Raw genomic sequence first — 18,246 nt, 5'->3', positions numbered from 1 at the left:
GGAAAAGAAGCTGTTGGCCATTCCAAAGATTTCCACAGGAACAGGGCAAGCAGAGGCCCAGGCAGTTTACAATGCCATCAGAGAATGGGGACTGGACCATCTTGTTTGTGGTATGTGAACGAAGGCAGAGGCCCAGGCAACCAACGAAGCTGCTTTAATACGACCAGCTCCAACACTGGCAGACTGTCTGGAGCCTGTATCCTTCTAGAGCAGCTGCTTGGACGGCCACTTCTACATTTTGGTTGTCGGCATCATATATTGGAGTTGGTGTTGGCTGCCGCATTTGCAGTTTGTATGGGACCCAGCAAGGCACCGGAAGTCCTCATCTTCAAGCGCTTTCAAGGACAATGGTCATCCATTGATCAGAAAATTTATGATGATGCATTTTCAGATGATTTTGCCTTATCTGAGCTATCGGTTATCCGAGATGAAGTCATTGCATTCTGTGAACAGCAGCTGCAGGATATTCAGCCGAGAGATGATTATAGAGAGCTGCTGAAATTAATGCTAATCTTCATGGGAGTGAAATCACCTGATACAAAGTTCAGAGCCCCTGGCCCAATGCATCAAGCTCGCTGGATGGCGAAAGCCATATACAGCATTAAGGTCTGGCTATTCCGATCCCAGTTCAAGCTGACGGCACGCGAATCTCGTGGACTGCTACGTCTTAACATATTTCTTGCCAAGATATATATCAAGTTCTGGTTTCAGGCACCTGTGGCTGCCACCGCACCTAGGAATGATCTACAATTACTAGTCACTCCACTCATATCCTGATCGAGACATCAGTACAGATACATCACGTAAGATAGCTGGGCATCTCTGGTACTTGTCAGAGGATTTGATACTTTTCAGCCTGTTCGATCAGCAGGTGGATTTCACTACGAAGCGAGCAATTCTCAAAGCATTAGAAGAGCGGGTCGGTGAGAAGGATCCGCCGAAACGCGCTCAAGTGGACATGCTGACTATAAAACAGAAAACGCTCGATAACTTTGTCTCGAAGTCCAGCAGAAACCTGTTTTCAATGCTGGGTATACCTGATGCATTCCTGTCTGAAGATCCCGAATCATGGAACAGTAGAGATGATTTCAAAGCTGCGGAGGCAATAATCAATAGTCTGGCGGTAACAAACGACCATGCAGAACGTGGTGTTGCGCTCATCCAAGATGCGTCACAATCTGGGCGCTTTAGGTGTGAAGAACAGCTGCAGTATGCTCTGCAAGTCATTGAGCAAAACCGAATACAATTTCCAGATGCCAAGAAATCAACGCTGCTTGGTGTTAAGAAACTCTGAACTATTGACTTTGAACTGTGCAAACTGTGAAAAGATGCGTATCATCAGTTATCTTACAATAGTCAAATGTATGTTGTGTAAGATATATTTGGTTAAATAATTATTATTGTACTCACATTGAACTAAGATCAAGTAATAGGCTACGTAATTTGATGCATTCTGCAAACTGTGTATAGTATTGAATACAATGCTCAATGCTAAATGTTTTAGAATAAAGAATTTTGCTGTAGAATTGCCTACAAAAACAGCGAACTTTGATGTGCTTGAGCTACCTCTAGATATTAATATTTTTGCCCCATTTTTTTTCTGGGGTGTTTTTAGCATAAATGGAACAACTCTGGGGGGTCAGGCTGCAAAAAAAAAAAAAAAAAAAAAAAAAAAAAAATCCTACACTTAAGGGCCACCTTAAAGAACATACCACATAGAAGTCTTCTGATCAAATTATAAGTGATTTTAAAATGCTTATAATTTATGCCAGACTCAATTTACTTTGATCCTAACACCTTTAACCTAATTATTTATTATTCTCAGGTTAGGTAAAGTACACACCGCAAACCAATTTACCACTTTTATATAAAACTTTGAATAATATTAACCCATTATTAGCAGCATAAGAAAATGCAGATTTATTGAAGATTCTGTGAAATCTCGTTGTAAGAAGTGGAAGACACGACAACAATGACAAAGGCAAAAGAAAAACTGCAAACTTAAGTCCATTTCTCATGCAGCCAAAAGGGGAACAGTCATCGATTGGACGGCGTCCAGTTAAAAAAGTTGATACCATGAAGTTCCTCAGGAAGGTAATCTTGGTCCACTGGCCCTTTGAAGTTTGGGTTATATTTGTATCCTTTAGCGTAGCCCAGATTCTTCATTAGCTTGGTGGGGGCGTTGCGCAGGTGGAGGGGCACGGGCGGTAACGGGCCCTGATGGTTTCTCAGACAGGCCTTGACGTTATTATAGGCCTTGTACACCTCCACAGACTTGGGCGCCCTGGCCATATAAACCACACACTGGGCCAGAATGACCTAAAATAATTCAAGAAGGTGAGATTGAAGGTGAAAAGTTAGTAAGAAAGATCAGGGATATCAAAAAACTACTTCAAGTATATAAACTTTATCGAAGCTTGTTTCTTCAACTGAAATTTTTTTTTTTTAAAGTAATTGTATTTGCAAATTTTTAATTTCACCTCTTTTTTTTTGCAATTGTGAGAGAATTCTGACTTTTTTCCTCAGATTTCTGAGTTATAAACTCACAATTGTGAGAAAGTAGGAATTTTAGAGAAAAAAAGGGGAAATATAAATTTGCAATTCTGACTTTTTTTCTCTCAGAACTGCAAGATATGAACTCGCAATTGCAAGAAAATGTCAGAACTTCCTTGAAGTTCAGAAAGGGTCAAAGCGAATTGCAGGTTTTTATCCACCTTATTCTGTTCTAAACAATGCGCGCCGCCATGACGACGACTCCGGTTGCCTACTTCCGGTTCCTAAGTTACTGTATTAGCAGTGAGAGAATGAGTTCAGGCTCTACGTGCTGTTGTTGGTTGTTTTAACAATTCAAAGAAGATAAAAAAACTTTTTAGAAACTGGGTGCTTTGAGCATAAGATAAAAAGGAGAGAATGCCCATGTCCGGTTCGTATTCAATGCTAGATTAGATGTTTTTGGTTAGCTACGCTAAAACTGAAGCATCCAACGAAAAAGGTATGTCTCTCCGCACCATTTTGTTGACAAACGCGTAATACATTAACAGTAGGGATGGGCATTTCAAGCAAAAATAATAATCGAAGATCGCTGGGTATTATTCAATTATTATTCGAAAATCGCACCCCTACATCACATCACGCACACACTAGCTACACACCAGAGCACATGAGCAAAGCGGAGCAGTAATGCTTAAATATAAGTAAAAAAAAACAACTAAACATACGTTTTATATTTAAGTTTCACAATATAATGTTTTTTTATTTTTTTATTTCATCTATGTTGATTATATGAAAAGGGAACCGCATGGGATGAGTCAGATATGATCATAAGATGCCCAATATATCGGAAAACATTTGGAATGGCTCAGACAGACATTGACCACTTATTAAGTTTTGTTTTGTAGAAAGCCTTTCTTTAAAGTGAATTTCGTTTAGTATAAATTGTATCTTTATTTTAATCAATGTTTTATCAACAAATTGCCAGGAATACTAATAAATAAGAAGCAAATATATATACAGGACACGGAGCCGCGGCCGCGTGAACTGGAGCGTGTCTTATTAATCAACGAAACTCAGCGTAGGGCGCAGGCTATAAGTTACTTGCCTCACATACATGAGAAGTATATCTACAGAAAGCTTGAAATATGTACTTTTAAACAAAATAATTAAAAACGAGCAAAAATGGGCTGCTCTCTGCTATAAGTTACTTGCCTCACATACATGAGAATTATATCTACAGAAAGCTTGAAATATGTACTTTTAAACAAAATAATTAAAAACGAGCAAAAATGGGCTGCTCTCTGCTTATGTATAGGTTAATTCGTATGAAGTGTGCATTTCTCTCTATAGGCGCGTTCTCTACTGCGAACATGGTGAGTCGACTCAGCATCATCAAATTTATCTTTGCAGTCGACACTTACAGAAAACACTAGTTTATTAATAAACAATTCAAATGTTTCATGCATAATCATTACTTTTGCCGGGTTTTTTTGTGGCAAGCTTTATGCGTGCGTTGTGATGCAGAATAGTCAATATATTACGAAAACGCCCATTATGGTTTAGCATTCTCTCCCATATAGTATACATAACTTCCAACCCAACTTCAGTCGTGCACGGGCAGGGGCAGCCCTACTTATTTCACATATTTTCTAACCAGCACATCACTGCGGCGTTCTGAGCGAGCGGCGCTTGATCTTCATAAAACTTCGAACCGGAAAAGGACAACCGGCTTCCGGTTCAAACCCGCTATGAATCATGGGTAAATTCGCTAACCAGGAAAAAGGTGGATGGCACAGGATATGCGCTGTGAGAAACTCAGGCTTTTGAGGAATATTAGACTGCTGTCCCTTTAAGGCCGAATGCACGGATCTAATGTACTGTTACTAGGGCTGTCAGTTAAACGCGTTATTAACGGCGTTAACGCAAACCCATTTTAACGGCGTTAACGCAAACCCATTTTAACGGCGTTAATTTTTTTAGCGCGCGATTAACGGTCTTTTTGGCCTAGCAAACTTTGTAGTTTTTTTCACATGCTTTTGCAACAGGACGCGGCAGGACGCTTTGTTGTTGCGTCGACCAAAGGGCAAGCGGATCTAGCTAGACCGGAAACAAAACAACAGGCACGCCGCACACACTCGTTTGGGCTTGCGAGCCGGCCAAATAGTAGGTTAACGTTACGTTTTGAGTGGATGGCGAGCGCGAGACGCCGAAATGGATGCCAATAAGATTCTGAATGGAAAGTTTACTTTTAAAAAGTTGCCAAATGGTTCCATTGACAAGACCAAAGTGATCTGTGTGTTTTGTCGTTGTGAACTGAGCTATCATCATTGCTGCACGTCCAGTCTGAAATAGCACTTGATGATGGCCAAGCACGCACACACACACGCACACACACACACACACACACACACACACACACAGCTGATGCGAATTCTCCGCCCCCTCGTCAATATCAGTCCCTCGTCAGTATTTCTTTCACCCTTTTATTGATGGACAGTGTTACATTGTGTGAGAGATTATTTGCTCCAAGTGAGAATGTTAGTGTGAAATTGAACACAGTATATGCCAATGTTGTTTTCAATAAAAAACATTTGCACAAAGCAAGCCGATCCACTTTTCCATGTTGATAAGAGCATTAAAATGAGAAAAAATGGGACAAAAAGAAATCAAGGGACATTTAGAATAGATAAAAATGTGCGATTAATTGCGATTAATCGCAAATTAACTATGACACTAGTGTGATTAATCGCGATTAAATATTTTAATCGTTTGACAGCACTAACTGTTACACATACACTTGTCTTGTGAGTTTTCTGTCATCTGATCGGCCTTTATAGAGACCACCGGTCAAACCATATAAAGCTATTATTGGCTATTAACCATCAGCGCCCGATCAATCGGACCACCCTCAAATAACAGTTAAAAGCAGTTAAACTAATGTAGATCAATAATTGTTTTAGTATCATATTGTGACTCCCAAAATCTAAATTGGATCGAATCGAGATGTGCCTAAAGATTCCCACCACTAGCAGCAATTGCAGTGTATTAGTCTGTGTTGTACCTCACATTCGGGCATGCCCATGAAGTGACAGGCCTGGAACGCCGAGACAGCCTGAGTGAGCGCCACAGGGTCCGCCAGACCTTTAGAAGAGTCCACAACAGATCCAGTCTGTCAAGACGTTCACTTTTGGATCACACACTATTATGAATTTACTATTATGGTAAAACAACACAGGTTTTGGAAAACAAAGGAGCAGCTACTTACCAATATCCTCACTAGCAAACCGGAGCAGTCTGCGGGCCACATACAGGGGGTCTTCACCTCCCTCCAGCATTCTTCCCAGCCAATAGAGGGCAGCATTTGTTTCTGATCCTCTCATTGACTTGTGCAGGGCTGAGATACAGTTATAGTGCTCCTCACCTGTGTGTCACAGAGTTTACATTTCTAGTGAACTGTGGATCTGACTAAGTGTATTATGTGTCGGTGAGAGTATGAGTACAACTACCTGTAAACATCTATGTGCATATTGACAATATGCAGTAAACATATAAAGGTTAAGCTCAAGACTGACTGTTCATACAAACATGAACTCTGATTTCATAGCATGAACACTCTGTGAACACAGTTACAATGACTTATTCAAGTCACCTTTATTTATATGTCGCTTTTTAGGATACAGATTGTTTCAAAGCAGCTTTACAGTGATAACAGGAAAATAATGCAATGAAGGTTTTTTTTCTAGAAGATAGAAAAAGTCCAGCACAAGTAAGTGATGTCTGACTGAGTGAACCGTGAATTGCACTGACTGAGGACAATTACCATTAATATAGAAGTTTTTGGCAATAATTTACTTAAAGGTAGGGATGTCCCGATCCGATCACGCGATCGGAAATCGGCCCGATCACGTGGTTTCAGACTCGATCGGAATCGGACGTTACCTCCCGATCAGGACTCGGATATATGTAAATTAGGGGTGTAACGGTACATGTATTCGTAATTATTGAACCGTTTCGGTACGAGGCTTCCGGTTCGGTACGCATACAAACCGAACGATTCCTAGGACCATTTTTCCTGCAGACAAAATCCGCGCTGGCGCGACCACCACAACGTTGCGCAACATCAAATGGCAAATTCTCTGTACGGCCGTGATATTTCACGTAGTGAAACTACGCAAGACTTCTAGGTTGAACGTCACACGTAGGCTCACTATTGGCCGATGCTGGTCATGTGTGTGATGCGTGACTACAACCTAAAAGCTTTGCGTAGTTTCACTACGTGGAATATCACGGCCGTACAGAGAAGGAAATGATTAGTTGAATAAAGTCGTTATTTTTGTTTGTTTTTTTGCGCACAAAAAGTATTCTCGTCGCTTGATAAACTTAAGATTGAGCCACTGTAGTCACTCGGACTATTTTAACGATGTCTTTAATAACTTTTGGGCCGGCCAGTTTCGATCCCTTAAGAAGCCTATGGAGGAGTGATCCAGCTCTCAGATTTAATCAGAAATATCTTAATTTGTGTTCCGAAGATGAACGAAAGTCTTACGGGGTTGAACAACATGAGGGCGAGTAATTACTGACAGAATTTACATTTTTGGGTGAACTAACCCTTTAAGACAAAACATGGGAGTACAAAACGCTCAACCGCTCTCATGAACCAGTCCTATTGATATACATTTCATGTTTATAAATTCCTAGAATATATTCCTTCATAGTAACGCTCACTTGCCTGGAATGTATTCGTTTTAATAAAAATGTTCGGAAATATTCTGAAAACTATTGCAAGTAATGTAGGGATAATCTGGGATTGCTTGAACTTGCATTAATTCTTGCAACTACACATTCCTGAGGGATTTTATTTATTTATTTAAAAGGGACAATGCATATGAATGAACATAGTTTTTCAGCAATGTACATATGCCAAAATTAGCCCCCAGGCTAATTTATTAATTAACTCAATAAATTAAAATATATTTTATCAAAAACAGTTCAAAAACATAGTAAGCTGCCTGGATGCAAAATATCTTATAAATAAATAAATAAAAATTATTATAAATAAAACATTTACATCAGCATGTTGCTAAACTAATAAGCGAATGACAAAATACTTTAATAAGCTTAAAAATATGTGACACAAATTCAAGACCGTAAAAGCAACATCACAATGGGAAACGGCTGCAGATTTGTGGTAGCCTAATTCGTGGAAGTGCAACAACTGGACATCTGTCGTCACAGGTTAGTTTAGCCACAATAATTGCATTAGATGAAATGGACTGGTTATTGGATAATAACTTCAGTGCAAACCGGACATACCTGCTTTGTCATAAAGAATGTGGGATCTCTGAAGGCCCTCTTTAATGTGTTGCTCACGCACGATTATCTGCTGAGGGCCGGCGTTGGGATTGGAGGAAGCCGCGCGCACCTGGACAACACACGCCTGCACCGCCAGCTGAAGGCCGTTCAGAGCGGCTCGGGCATCACCGTCACACAGGTGCGCCACAGTGTCCAGGGCTTTCTGCTCAACACACACCTGAGATCTGAAGACAAACCACATTGAGTTCAGGCCTTTTCAAGTGCAAGACGACGACAAAGAGAACTCAATTCGGCACTCGCACTGTGTGGTGAGCCAATTCTCATACAGAACATGATACTGAATTTAGTTCTTGTCCATGTCTTCTTGCTCTTGAATCCACAAATACACACACAATTGTCCAAATATCTTTATAAACAGTCAGTTACGTCTTAAATGAGCGGAAACAGTTGAGAAAGAACACGTGCAACAGTAGATTGGATCCTGCATGGGGTCTTAAAGTGACATCAACCTAATAAACCTGATGCCATCTATGTCATCAAATGAATAGTTGTTCCTCAAGTTGTTTCAAACCTGTATGAATTTCTTTCTTCTGCTGAACACACTAGAAGGTATTTTGAAGAATGTCGGTAAGAAAAAAGTAATACATTTTTTTTTAAAAATACTATGGAAGTCAATGGTGTCCATCAACTGTCTGGTTACCGACATTCTTCAAAATATCTTCCTTTGTGTTCAGCAGAAGAAAGAGATTCATACAGGTTTTTAACCAACTTGAGGGTGAGTAAATGATGTCAAAATTTCCATTTTTAAGTGAACTATTCCTTTAATGTTAATCAAAGAACAAATGAAAAAGAATCTCACTCACTGATCTTGACTGAATAACTTTTATTAATACAGATTTATTTTACGTTTGATTTCAATTTCTGTACCTGAACTTTGTTCAGCTGTATTTATTTGTGACATTGCCAATTTGTTTATTTCTTCTTATTATTACTGTTTACTTGTCTTTATTAATCTCTGACATTTATGTTAGTTAGTCCAGTTGTTTTTGTTGTGGTATTTATGTTAAAACCATAGAAAAAATATTAGTGATCTTTAGGCTGCTGATTTTTGTTAATGAAAATCAGCTACAACAAATGTTTCCAAAAGACACAGAATAAATATGTTTGATATAAATGTTTGACTAAATGTTTTTACCTTACTGGAATCGAAACTGGGAAACAATAAGAATTGGAATTGATAAGAAGAATAGGAATCGCTAAAATTCAAACAATACCCAACCCTAGTGAAAACACTAGGCATTTACTTGCTGTGTTGTCAAGCTCTGTTAACTTATCAGTGGCTTTTCCAAATCCCAAACCACTTTTGATGCCAGGAAGATAAAAATAAACCAGACAACAACCCAAATCACCACTAAAACAATACAGCAAAGCCCTGGCTCTAGTGATGGTGGAGTCAGAAAATGTGAAAATCTATTTAATTAAGCAGTTGCAACTTAAGATCTGAGACATTGCTATTTTACTTACAATTTTACTTTTTTTTCCCGTTATTATAACTTAACACAAAATAACTCTCTCAAAGATGAAGTTGTCTGTCCTTAAAACCATACACCAGCATGGGTGAAGGAAGGGACTGTAACACCCAAATCCAACAGAAATCCTAGCCTGACCTACCCATCATTAATGAACTGTTGCGCTGGTTTCATTTAGGCAGTTCTGACATTAAAATATTGTCCGAGTGCAAGAACAGAGCGTCCTACAAGACCAGACGAGAGAGGGAGTCTGGATCTTTGCCCTAATGTTTAACTGGAGATCTCATCTTACCCACATCTATGACAGCGTCCGTCCACACATGCAAGTTAACAAAAAAAAAAAAAATCTGACTTGGCATGCAGGGCTACTATATATTTATTATTAAATCTTATTCTGATTAATTGTATTGCTTTCAGCTTTATGACAGTCAATTACTGTTTGGGGATACCATTTAAATAAAATAAAATGGAAACAAAAACAAAATTCTCTGTAACTTCTCTCATAGTCGCCCTGAGTTCACATGCACGGAGCAATAAAGACTTTTTGCCCAAAAGTGTCCTCTTAATTGTCTTCTAGGACATCTCACAGACTTATCGCACATTCCCAACTTCAAGGAGGCAGTCCAAAACAGTGAATCTAATCACAATATAGGCAACAGCTCACATCAAGAATGAATAAAGTGGCGTCAATGAGTTTGAATTAGGGTATTTGGGGAAAAAACAGTGTAAAGAGAGAGTGTGATCCATATTATTTCTCTAAATGAAGCATATTTATTCAAGCCACAAAAACAAACCTGTTACTGAAAAATGCCTAACACACAATCTCCTATGGTGAAGTCAGTACGTACATATATTTGCCCTAAATTGTTGTATCTTAATGGAAAACGATGTGAGTGACGCTGTGGTGCGGTATGAATCTGAACAGTCACAGTGTGCGACCCTCCTTACGTCTTGTTTCGCAATTGTTTGCGACTCCTTTAAGGGAAAGGGCTCTAACAGCGATGCCATGCAAAGTGATAGAACAATTTATGAAGCATAACCTTCCCAAACTATAAAGCATTGATAGAAAATCATGTTTATAATATCTATATCATCATGATTTTCTATAAGGCTGCTTTGAACTTGACTAATAAAGCAATAGGTCAATAAATCAGTATGCTGCAGATTATTGAAGGGTTGGTCTTAGGCTTGACGGGGAGCAGAAACCAGCAGAATCTGGAGAGTTTTCGTGGGATATAACAGCGATTAAACAATACTAGATATTTCCATTTCTACACAAGTGGTCCTACTCATCAAATGTTGTATTCTCATCCGTAAGATCCAAGTCACAGATTGCTCTTCAGACCGAGTCTCATAAAACAATGAGAACATTGGGTTCATTGAAACTCAACACCGGCTCCAAGCGTTTGTGTTTACGGCAGACGCTTCCATGACTCCTAAGGGCCCTAAAACCTGATCTGGAGCAGTTCACAGCTGGTACACTTGAGGTCAGGGTTAGAGACAACTGTTTGTCCTACTTACCATTCCCAATGACTAACAAGCCAATAAATCCATCAAAATGAGGCATTAAGGTGGGTGGAAGAGCCATCTCTGTTTCGGGTGATACGCTGTGATAACAAGAGCACAGCTGACACTTACTCTGAGCAGATGTCCGAAGAGTCCCGTTCCACTGCTTCCCCATTCAACACCTGCAGTCCGAGGAAGTCTACAGCCCGACGCAGAATCAAGCCCATCGACTCCACCGACAACCTCTCCAGCACCAGAACCCTGCACCGACTCAGCAACGCGCTGTTGACCTGGAAGGACGGGTTCTCTGTGGTGGCCCCAATAAGAGTGATCGTCCCACACTCCACGTGAGGCAGAAAGGTGTCCTGATGCCAGAACGGGAAGAGGAATATTGAAGTACGGTAACATTGGGGGGAAAGAGAAGACACCAAGCATTCCAAAAAAATGGCCAAATATCAAAGGTGAGTCTGTTCTAGAAGTAATGATGATAGTGTTGATATCTCTGTCTTTTAACCCTCTGGGGTCCTTCGGCCCAAATGGACCCGAAGCATTTAAATATTTTTTTTTTTTAAATCATTGCTTTATCGGAATGGTCCGAAATTTGGTGACTTTGTTGGTACTTGGCATATGAACACCCCAAAAAATTGGGGACAGGATTTGAATAGTCTAAGTGGTTCTAAAAAAAATAGTCACACTCAGGACCTTCGGGTCCAAATGGACCCGCATAGGAAATGAATGGGAAATTGGCAAAAATGTGAAAATACAGAGTTATTTTGTGCGTACAAACTACAAATCAGCCACGATCCAGAAAAAAAGCACACAACAGTGAAGGGGTGAATCTATAAAACATCAAGAGTGCAAAACAGACACATCCACACACACACACACACACACACACACACAAACACACTTTTATACACATACACACTAATAAATTCAGATTACATATGGGTTTTGAATTTTTAAAATGCTCAGTTTGTCCACCAGATGGCATCCATCTCATTTCAAAAATTGCTTTCATGAGGCCTAGGCTTGACTCTAAAATGAAATACAGCTTTAAAAAAAATTAAAAAAAATAAAAATATTTTTTTTAAATTTCTATTATATTCAATGGGGAAAAAATGGGTCATAATTATTGCATTAATATTAATTATAAATCATTTTTATTTTTGAAATTATCTCAAAACACCAAAAAAGAAAAGAAAAAATATTATAAAAAACAAGTAAAAAAAAAAAAAAGATGATTTTTTAAAAATAAATATTAATCCCACCCTTCCGGCCCATTTGGACCCGAAGGTCCTGAGTGTGACTCTGAAATGAAGGACCCCAGAGGGTTAAAAGCTAATTTTTTCTTTTTAAATAGGCACTTTTTCAGACTAGTGCAGGCTTAGGTACCAAGTTGCTACTGGAATGTAAAAAATGTGACGCTTTGAGCGGAATCGTAAACACCTTGATTGACGACACTTTTCCAGACCTATAGATTGTTCTAGATCTCTTGCACGATTCTGGATAAATTGAGAATCATGATGTGATACTGTATGGATTACTCATGCAGCTCTAGATTGTTCGTTTTGTTTCCGAAAACAGGGACTTACATTTTTGCGATGTCGCATTTTCTTCTTGGTTTGGTTCGCTTCTACAAGGCAACATTTCAAAGAGCACCAAAATGTGTTTATGCAGGTGACGTGAGTAAAACTGCGCTTTCATTGGTCAGAGTGCACCTGTTCATGTTTGTTGTGGCTTTAGCTGTCGTTACACTGACTTGTACAAATGTATAGAACCATTTATAACCTCTCAAACTGATGTATAGAGTGGGAATAAAGGCTTTGTCTGGACAGCACTGTTGTAATGCACTGGTTTCAATTACATGACATTTTAAGATGGAGGCGCTCTTTGGTTTTCAACCATGATAACTAATGTGCTCACACAGAGAATCAGACACTGCTGCTTTTTACGGAACACATTTCCCATTATGAATTATAATATCGCTCGGTTCATTGGTGTGTTGGGTCTGATTGCTTTGTCACCACAAGCGAACCCCTCCAGAACTTGTTTTCAATCGGGGCGAGACCACCTTGTTCAGATCGATCGTTATGCCTTGTTCTTTTATGCCTAAACGACACAAACTAAGGGAGAAAACGTGGCATGTTCCAAAAACAAATGTTCCAAACTAGCCAGGTGAGAAAACGGCCATAACGAATTATGCAGAACTCAACATTGCGTCAAGGTGCGGTCACATTTAGACTTTTCCAGCTATTTTTTGTGGTCGGAATCAAGTTCTGGAATTTCGCTTCAGAGCTAAAGATTTCCCCATGACAGATTTCGCATTGTATTCAAATTGAATGAATAAAAAATGCTTCAACGAAAGATGGTTGTATTGAAAGGAACTATTTGTCTGATTAACTGGACATGTTTGCACCCGGTGACACGGATGAGGTACACAATTATCTTTATCTTCCTGTTGACCTCATCTTTTTACCACATATTTTCGGTCTAATAATTTCCAGCTTGAAAGCCTCATACTCACGTTGGTATTCTGGCAGCACACAATAAAGAGGCGCAATAAATTCCCATATAAATATACGTCGCTCCTTTTTTTGTCCGGGGAGGGGGGGGGTATGTTTCAGGTTCTTTGAATCCAAGCTAAATAAGAAGGAATGAGAAGGGTATCCTGAGCCTGGCATATTGTCTGCTGCATTTAGAAATATAATTATGGGTGTATGTTAAGGCCACTGGCGCTGTCGTGAAGGATACACTGTACTGGCTGTCTGGCATACACAAATAAACATGCTTCCAGGGTGATCCTGTGCCAGCTGTACCTACACAAGACCTCAAACAAACGTGAACTTACATTTAATGACATGCATTGGTCACCAAAAGTACTTGGAGAGCTGCACGCAAAAACATCTGAATTTCAAATCAAGTGTCTGTATCTAAAATGTACCATATGAAGTCAGTTCTCCGAATTACATGAACTATCATCATGTTCCGCTAATGTTTTACAACCACAAATGTCTTGTCTTCAATTTCAAAAACAGATCTATTATGTTTGATTTTCTAGTGTTTTTACCTAATGTTAGCCTAGAAATCTAGACGCACCCTAGCGGCAGCGAAAATTATTTCGCAGCCAGTGTGGTCTAGCAACTCTCCATAGGCTTTTGAGCTGGAAAAACCAAAAACTCGTCAGGCCAATCACATCGTGTATAGAGTCGGCGGGCGGGCTTAACACAATGACGGCACAGTTCATGACGTTCCGCGTGATTTCCATAGGTGATTTTTGAAGATGCAGCGGTCTTTCGAATCGGCTTTGGCCGCGACTCTGGAGGACTTGGAGTTAAGAGAACGTCACTTAAGTCATTCTTAAAAAAGGAAGATGTGTTCGGATTTTTGCCGTCCTGATACGGCAAAAGTTTAATATATCAATTAGCTCCGCTGGTGGAAAAACGCATGGGACTCACTCAGCCACAGCCGTTCGTTGCTCTGGTTGGTTGTAGCGCTATCCTATTGCGTGCAGAGTGATTTTGAAAGGTAACCGTTTATCCCGCCCCTCGGATTGAGGCATGTCAATGGAGAGTTCCCAGACCTAACATCTTGATGTAGGTCTGGCATGCCAGGCTAACCTAATGTGGTGACATTCATAAATTCTATGGCTTTAGCATCCAGAGACTGTATCTCTAATTTAAGGTAACGAACCTGCTGGGATTTGTTGAAGCGATGTATCTCGTCGATGAACAGAACAGTCTTTCTCTTGCACAGACGAAGCTCATTCTGGGCCTGTTTGATGACCTCACGCACATCACTGGTTGACGCGCTGGTGGCGGAGAGCGTCACGAAGCGTCCTGTACCTTTCTTCTTAAAAGAACTGGCAATAATATGGGCCAGGGTGGTCTGTAAACAAGAAACAGCATGGGATGGTGAGATTTACAAGAATCTTGTCATGATTGCATCAAATGTGATCACTTTTGACTCAAGATCAAGTTTGTTGTTTGCAACGTATCACTTCCATTTGAAATAGTTGAGAACGACTAAATTCGACATGAGCGAACTCAAGTAGAGGGGAACAGACCCCCAACATGTGACACTGGCTCTGCTGTAGATCCATGTGACAATCTATAAAATAACAAAAATAAATGAGTGAAACCAGATAGTTGACACAGGAAGGTCCCCGTTTCTGAATCCCCCAAGTTAGTTTTCCATTACACATCACAAAGTGAACTATCCATCACAGCAATCGAAAATAAGCTTCTAGTCTACACTGAAAAGAGTACCTCTCGACATCCGTACAAGTATTGAAGGCAAGATAATAACAGGGTGAATGTCACAAAGAAATGTCTGAGCCACTCAAAAATCAAAAGGGAAATAAACAGAAATGACATTCAAGCACATTACATTCTCATTACCATAATGCAGTAGTGAAAATCATCCTGTCCCACCACTATCTTTTCAGAATAGTAAGTTCACATAATGACCCCCAGGGACATTATTCTGCACCTGTCAACAGCTAATTTGACCCTTTTCACGCGTCTTAACAAGTCACTTTAGAATAGAATATAATTGGGTCAACCAGCTCAAATGAAACCAATGACATTGGTTAAAGATCTTTACTGTATAGAAGACATTAAATGCTCTATTATGGCCAAAACATTGACGCACACATGACTTTTTATAAACTCTCAGGCTCTGTTTACTCCTGGTATTAAGATGTGTTTTGGTTGATCGGATTACAAGTAGACGAGAGACACATTCCCGTTTAAAAAAGGAGTTTTAATCCGTCTCTTTTGTCCACTTTCACACACTTCTGTCCTGAATTCTTCGAGGGGAGGGTCCATGGTCGGGTAAATGAATGAACTTTTTCAGATCTTTCAATCAAATAGCTCACGCAATTCCATATGAACGTGTCCGGAGACGACGGGAAAAACACACCGAGAGCTTCAGCTTTAGTTTCTGCTCTGACAGACACAAGACCAGCCGAACGCTGTGAGTGTGTGTTAGAGATCAGGAATGCTGAGGAACATTGTGTTTCATACGTTTTTCATCTTCAAACCAAATTTGTGTCTCCAGCCGACAGTTAAACCCCGTCTGGCTATCGCTCTTCTCATAATGTCACGCATTAGTTCAGTAGACGGAGAGAAGACGCTCTTTAGTGGCTGTTTGAACACATTCGATCACATGAGCGTTTACACTACGAAAGCAATCCGGTCGAATGTGTTTTCAACTTCCTCTGGAAGTGGTCGACAGTGGACAAGCTCAAAGCCTCTTAAACCCCGTTTACACCTGTGTTTAGTGTCGTCTACTAGTGATCCAAATCGACCGAAACACATCTTAACACCAGCTGTAAACAGGGCCATAAATTCAAAGCTTCAAAAAGGGGGGTTTGGTAGCAATGCATTAGAAGAACCTTTCTTTTATAGTATTATGAAGAACATTTTAAAAATCTAAATAACCTTTAGTGCAATGAGAAGGAACCATCAATGCAAATGAAGAATCTTTAAGAGTGTAACTGTAATGAGACTGTTTGGGGGAATGCAAATATTTGAAAATTAATTTTTTTTTGGAAATATAATGAAGGATCGGCCTGATATTTAAAGAGTTTATAGAGTTCAGCCAAAAATGTTAAATGCTACATCATTATGGAATGACATTTATAACAGAAGTCTTTTGTTTGTGGAACACAAAATAATTCTGAAAAATGGGAAACAGGAAAAAAAAAAAGCATTCTTTTGTGTTCCGCAGAAGAAATAAAATCCACACAGGATTAACATGACAGGGTGAACTATTCTTTGGCATATTTTCAAGCTGTTAAAATGATTTTTTGAGGGTCTGTAACATCCGTTAACATATATCTGGAGTCTCAGAGACCAGGATAAAGGACTTTTGAAACACATTATAAACAAAATGTCTTACTTGATGATGTTTTATTTATTCGATAACACACATTTGTGAGTATCTCCCTTAAAGTCAGCATGAAATTAAAGTTGAGATATTGCTTCCCAATTGAAAAAGAAAAAAGAAAAAAAAAAGGTTTTGTCTATGGGAAATGTACAGGTGAAACTAAAAAAATTGGAATATCGTGCAAAAGTTATAATTATGATGATTATGGCTTACAGCTTATGAAAACCCCAAATTCAAAATCTCAGAAAATTAGAATATTACAAGGATTTTAAATACAGAAATGTCGGCCCTCTGAAAAGTATAATCATGCATGTGTATATAGTTATATATACTAAATATATTAGTTTCACCTTTTAATTTAAATTACTGAAATTCACAAACTTTAGCACGATATTCAAATTTTTCGAGTTTCACCTGTAGCTTAGGTTATGTGATCGTTGTTGTTTTCTATTGCTGTGATCTCATGCGAGTGAAAGTGGAAGGCGAAGTTATTTTAAATAAAGATTATGGGCACATTAATAAAAAAAACAATACAATAATGATGTGTGTGATAATAAAGAATGCAATATTTTATAAAGAAAAAAAAGAACTGTCCATTTTGATTTCATGGTGATTTTGGAGAGCATAAGGCTTGAAGGTATCTAGTGCAAATGGGTGAATTAACTACAAACCAGAGACCTTTCCGCAGCCTGGCGGGCCCCAGAGTATCAGAGATGGGATGTCCTGTGACTGAAGCAGGGGTCTCAGCAGGGTCTGCTCTCCAAGCAGTTTATTCTGCCCGAAATACTCCTCCAGGGTGCTGGGTCTCAGGACTTCAGCCAGGGGTTTGTCATTGTTCAGACACAATGCTCTGGGTGAAGAAGCAGCTGGTGCATCTGGACACTCAGGCTTCACGTCTGGACTGATGGACACTTCTGTAACGCTACTCTCTGTGGCCAAAGATGCGGGCTTCAGTTTCTGGTGATCAGTCGCTTTAGATCTGCTTTGAAACATGGAGAACACTGCAGAAGGGCGGGTGTCAGCAGTGCCAGTGCGAGGTTTTTTGGAGGGTGGTCCAGATGTGTGATGATGAACATCATTGCCCTGTAAACACTCATCCAAGTGCGCATTAATTCTGCCCGGTTCAAAGTCACACGCGCAAACCGGACACTTCACGGCACGATCATCCGACGCATTCTCCGCCATGCCCACACTGAATCCCTCTGCTTATTCCCCGAATGTGGTGTATAAATCACCTGTCGTGCCTTCTTGTTGACATTCATCCACGTGTGGGGAAAGAGCGCTCTTCCGAGAGGTTATTATGACGCGGGAGAATGAAATCTCGTCTCGCGAGATTCTTTAGTGACAGGAAAGTTAACTTGAGTTCCATTTCCACGTGAAGTTCGAAGTTGGAATTTAGAAGGGCGCTCTTCATTCGCGAAAGAAACACACTGCACGGTGTCTGTTTCGACGGAGTTTACTTCGATTCGTAATGAAATGTGTCTTGTGAGCCGGAAACGGTGTAGACTTACCG

The 18,246-nt window shown here is 39.8% G+C and overlaps 1 protein-coding gene across 1 annotated transcript; it reads right to left on the bottom strand.

The window, feature by feature from the left end:
- Positions 1–1,905: 1,905 nt before the first annotated feature.
- wrnip1 (WRN helicase interacting protein 1) lies at positions 1,906–18,022 on the bottom strand. Its single transcript, XM_056265620.1, has 7 exons — positions 17,412–18,022; positions 14,535–14,729; positions 10,974–11,206; positions 7,807–8,030; positions 5,759–5,914; positions 5,555–5,634; positions 1,906–2,319 (listed from the first exon to the last, which is right to left on the bottom strand). Exons 1-7 carry the CDS (start codon positions 17,916–17,918, stop codon positions 2,038–2,040), a joined length of 1,677 nt encoding a protein of 558 aa, XP_056121595.1. The 5' UTR covers positions 17,919–18,022; the 3' UTR covers positions 1,906–2,037.
- Positions 18,023–18,246: the final 224 nt, after the last annotated feature.

Source organism: Rhinichthys klamathensis, unplaced genomic scaffold (genome assembly GCF_029890125.1).
Source record: "Rhinichthys klamathensis goyatoka isolate OS25496 unplaced genomic scaffold, OSU_Roscu_1.1 h1tg000011l_1, whole genome shotgun sequence".
Taxonomy (NCBI): Eukaryota; Metazoa; Chordata; class Actinopteri; order Cypriniformes; family Leuciscidae; genus Rhinichthys; species Rhinichthys klamathensis.
Note: the sequence above shows the minus strand (reverse complement) of the source record. Positions and strands in the feature narration are given on the sequence as shown.

Coding starts and splice junctions, on each gene's coding strand:
- wrnip1 (XM_056265620.1), bottom strand. CDS start 17,918: ATGGCGGAGAATGCGTCGGATGATCGTGCCGTGAAGTGTCCGGTTTGC. Junction 11,207..14,534: donor GCTTCAACAAATCCCAGCAG/GTTCGTTACCTT, acceptor TTCTGGCATCAG/GACACCTTTCTGCCTCACGT. Junction 8,031..10,973: donor TCTTCGGACATCTGCTCAGA/GTAAGTGTCAGC, acceptor GTTTGTCTTCAG/ATCTCAGGTGTGTGTTGAGC.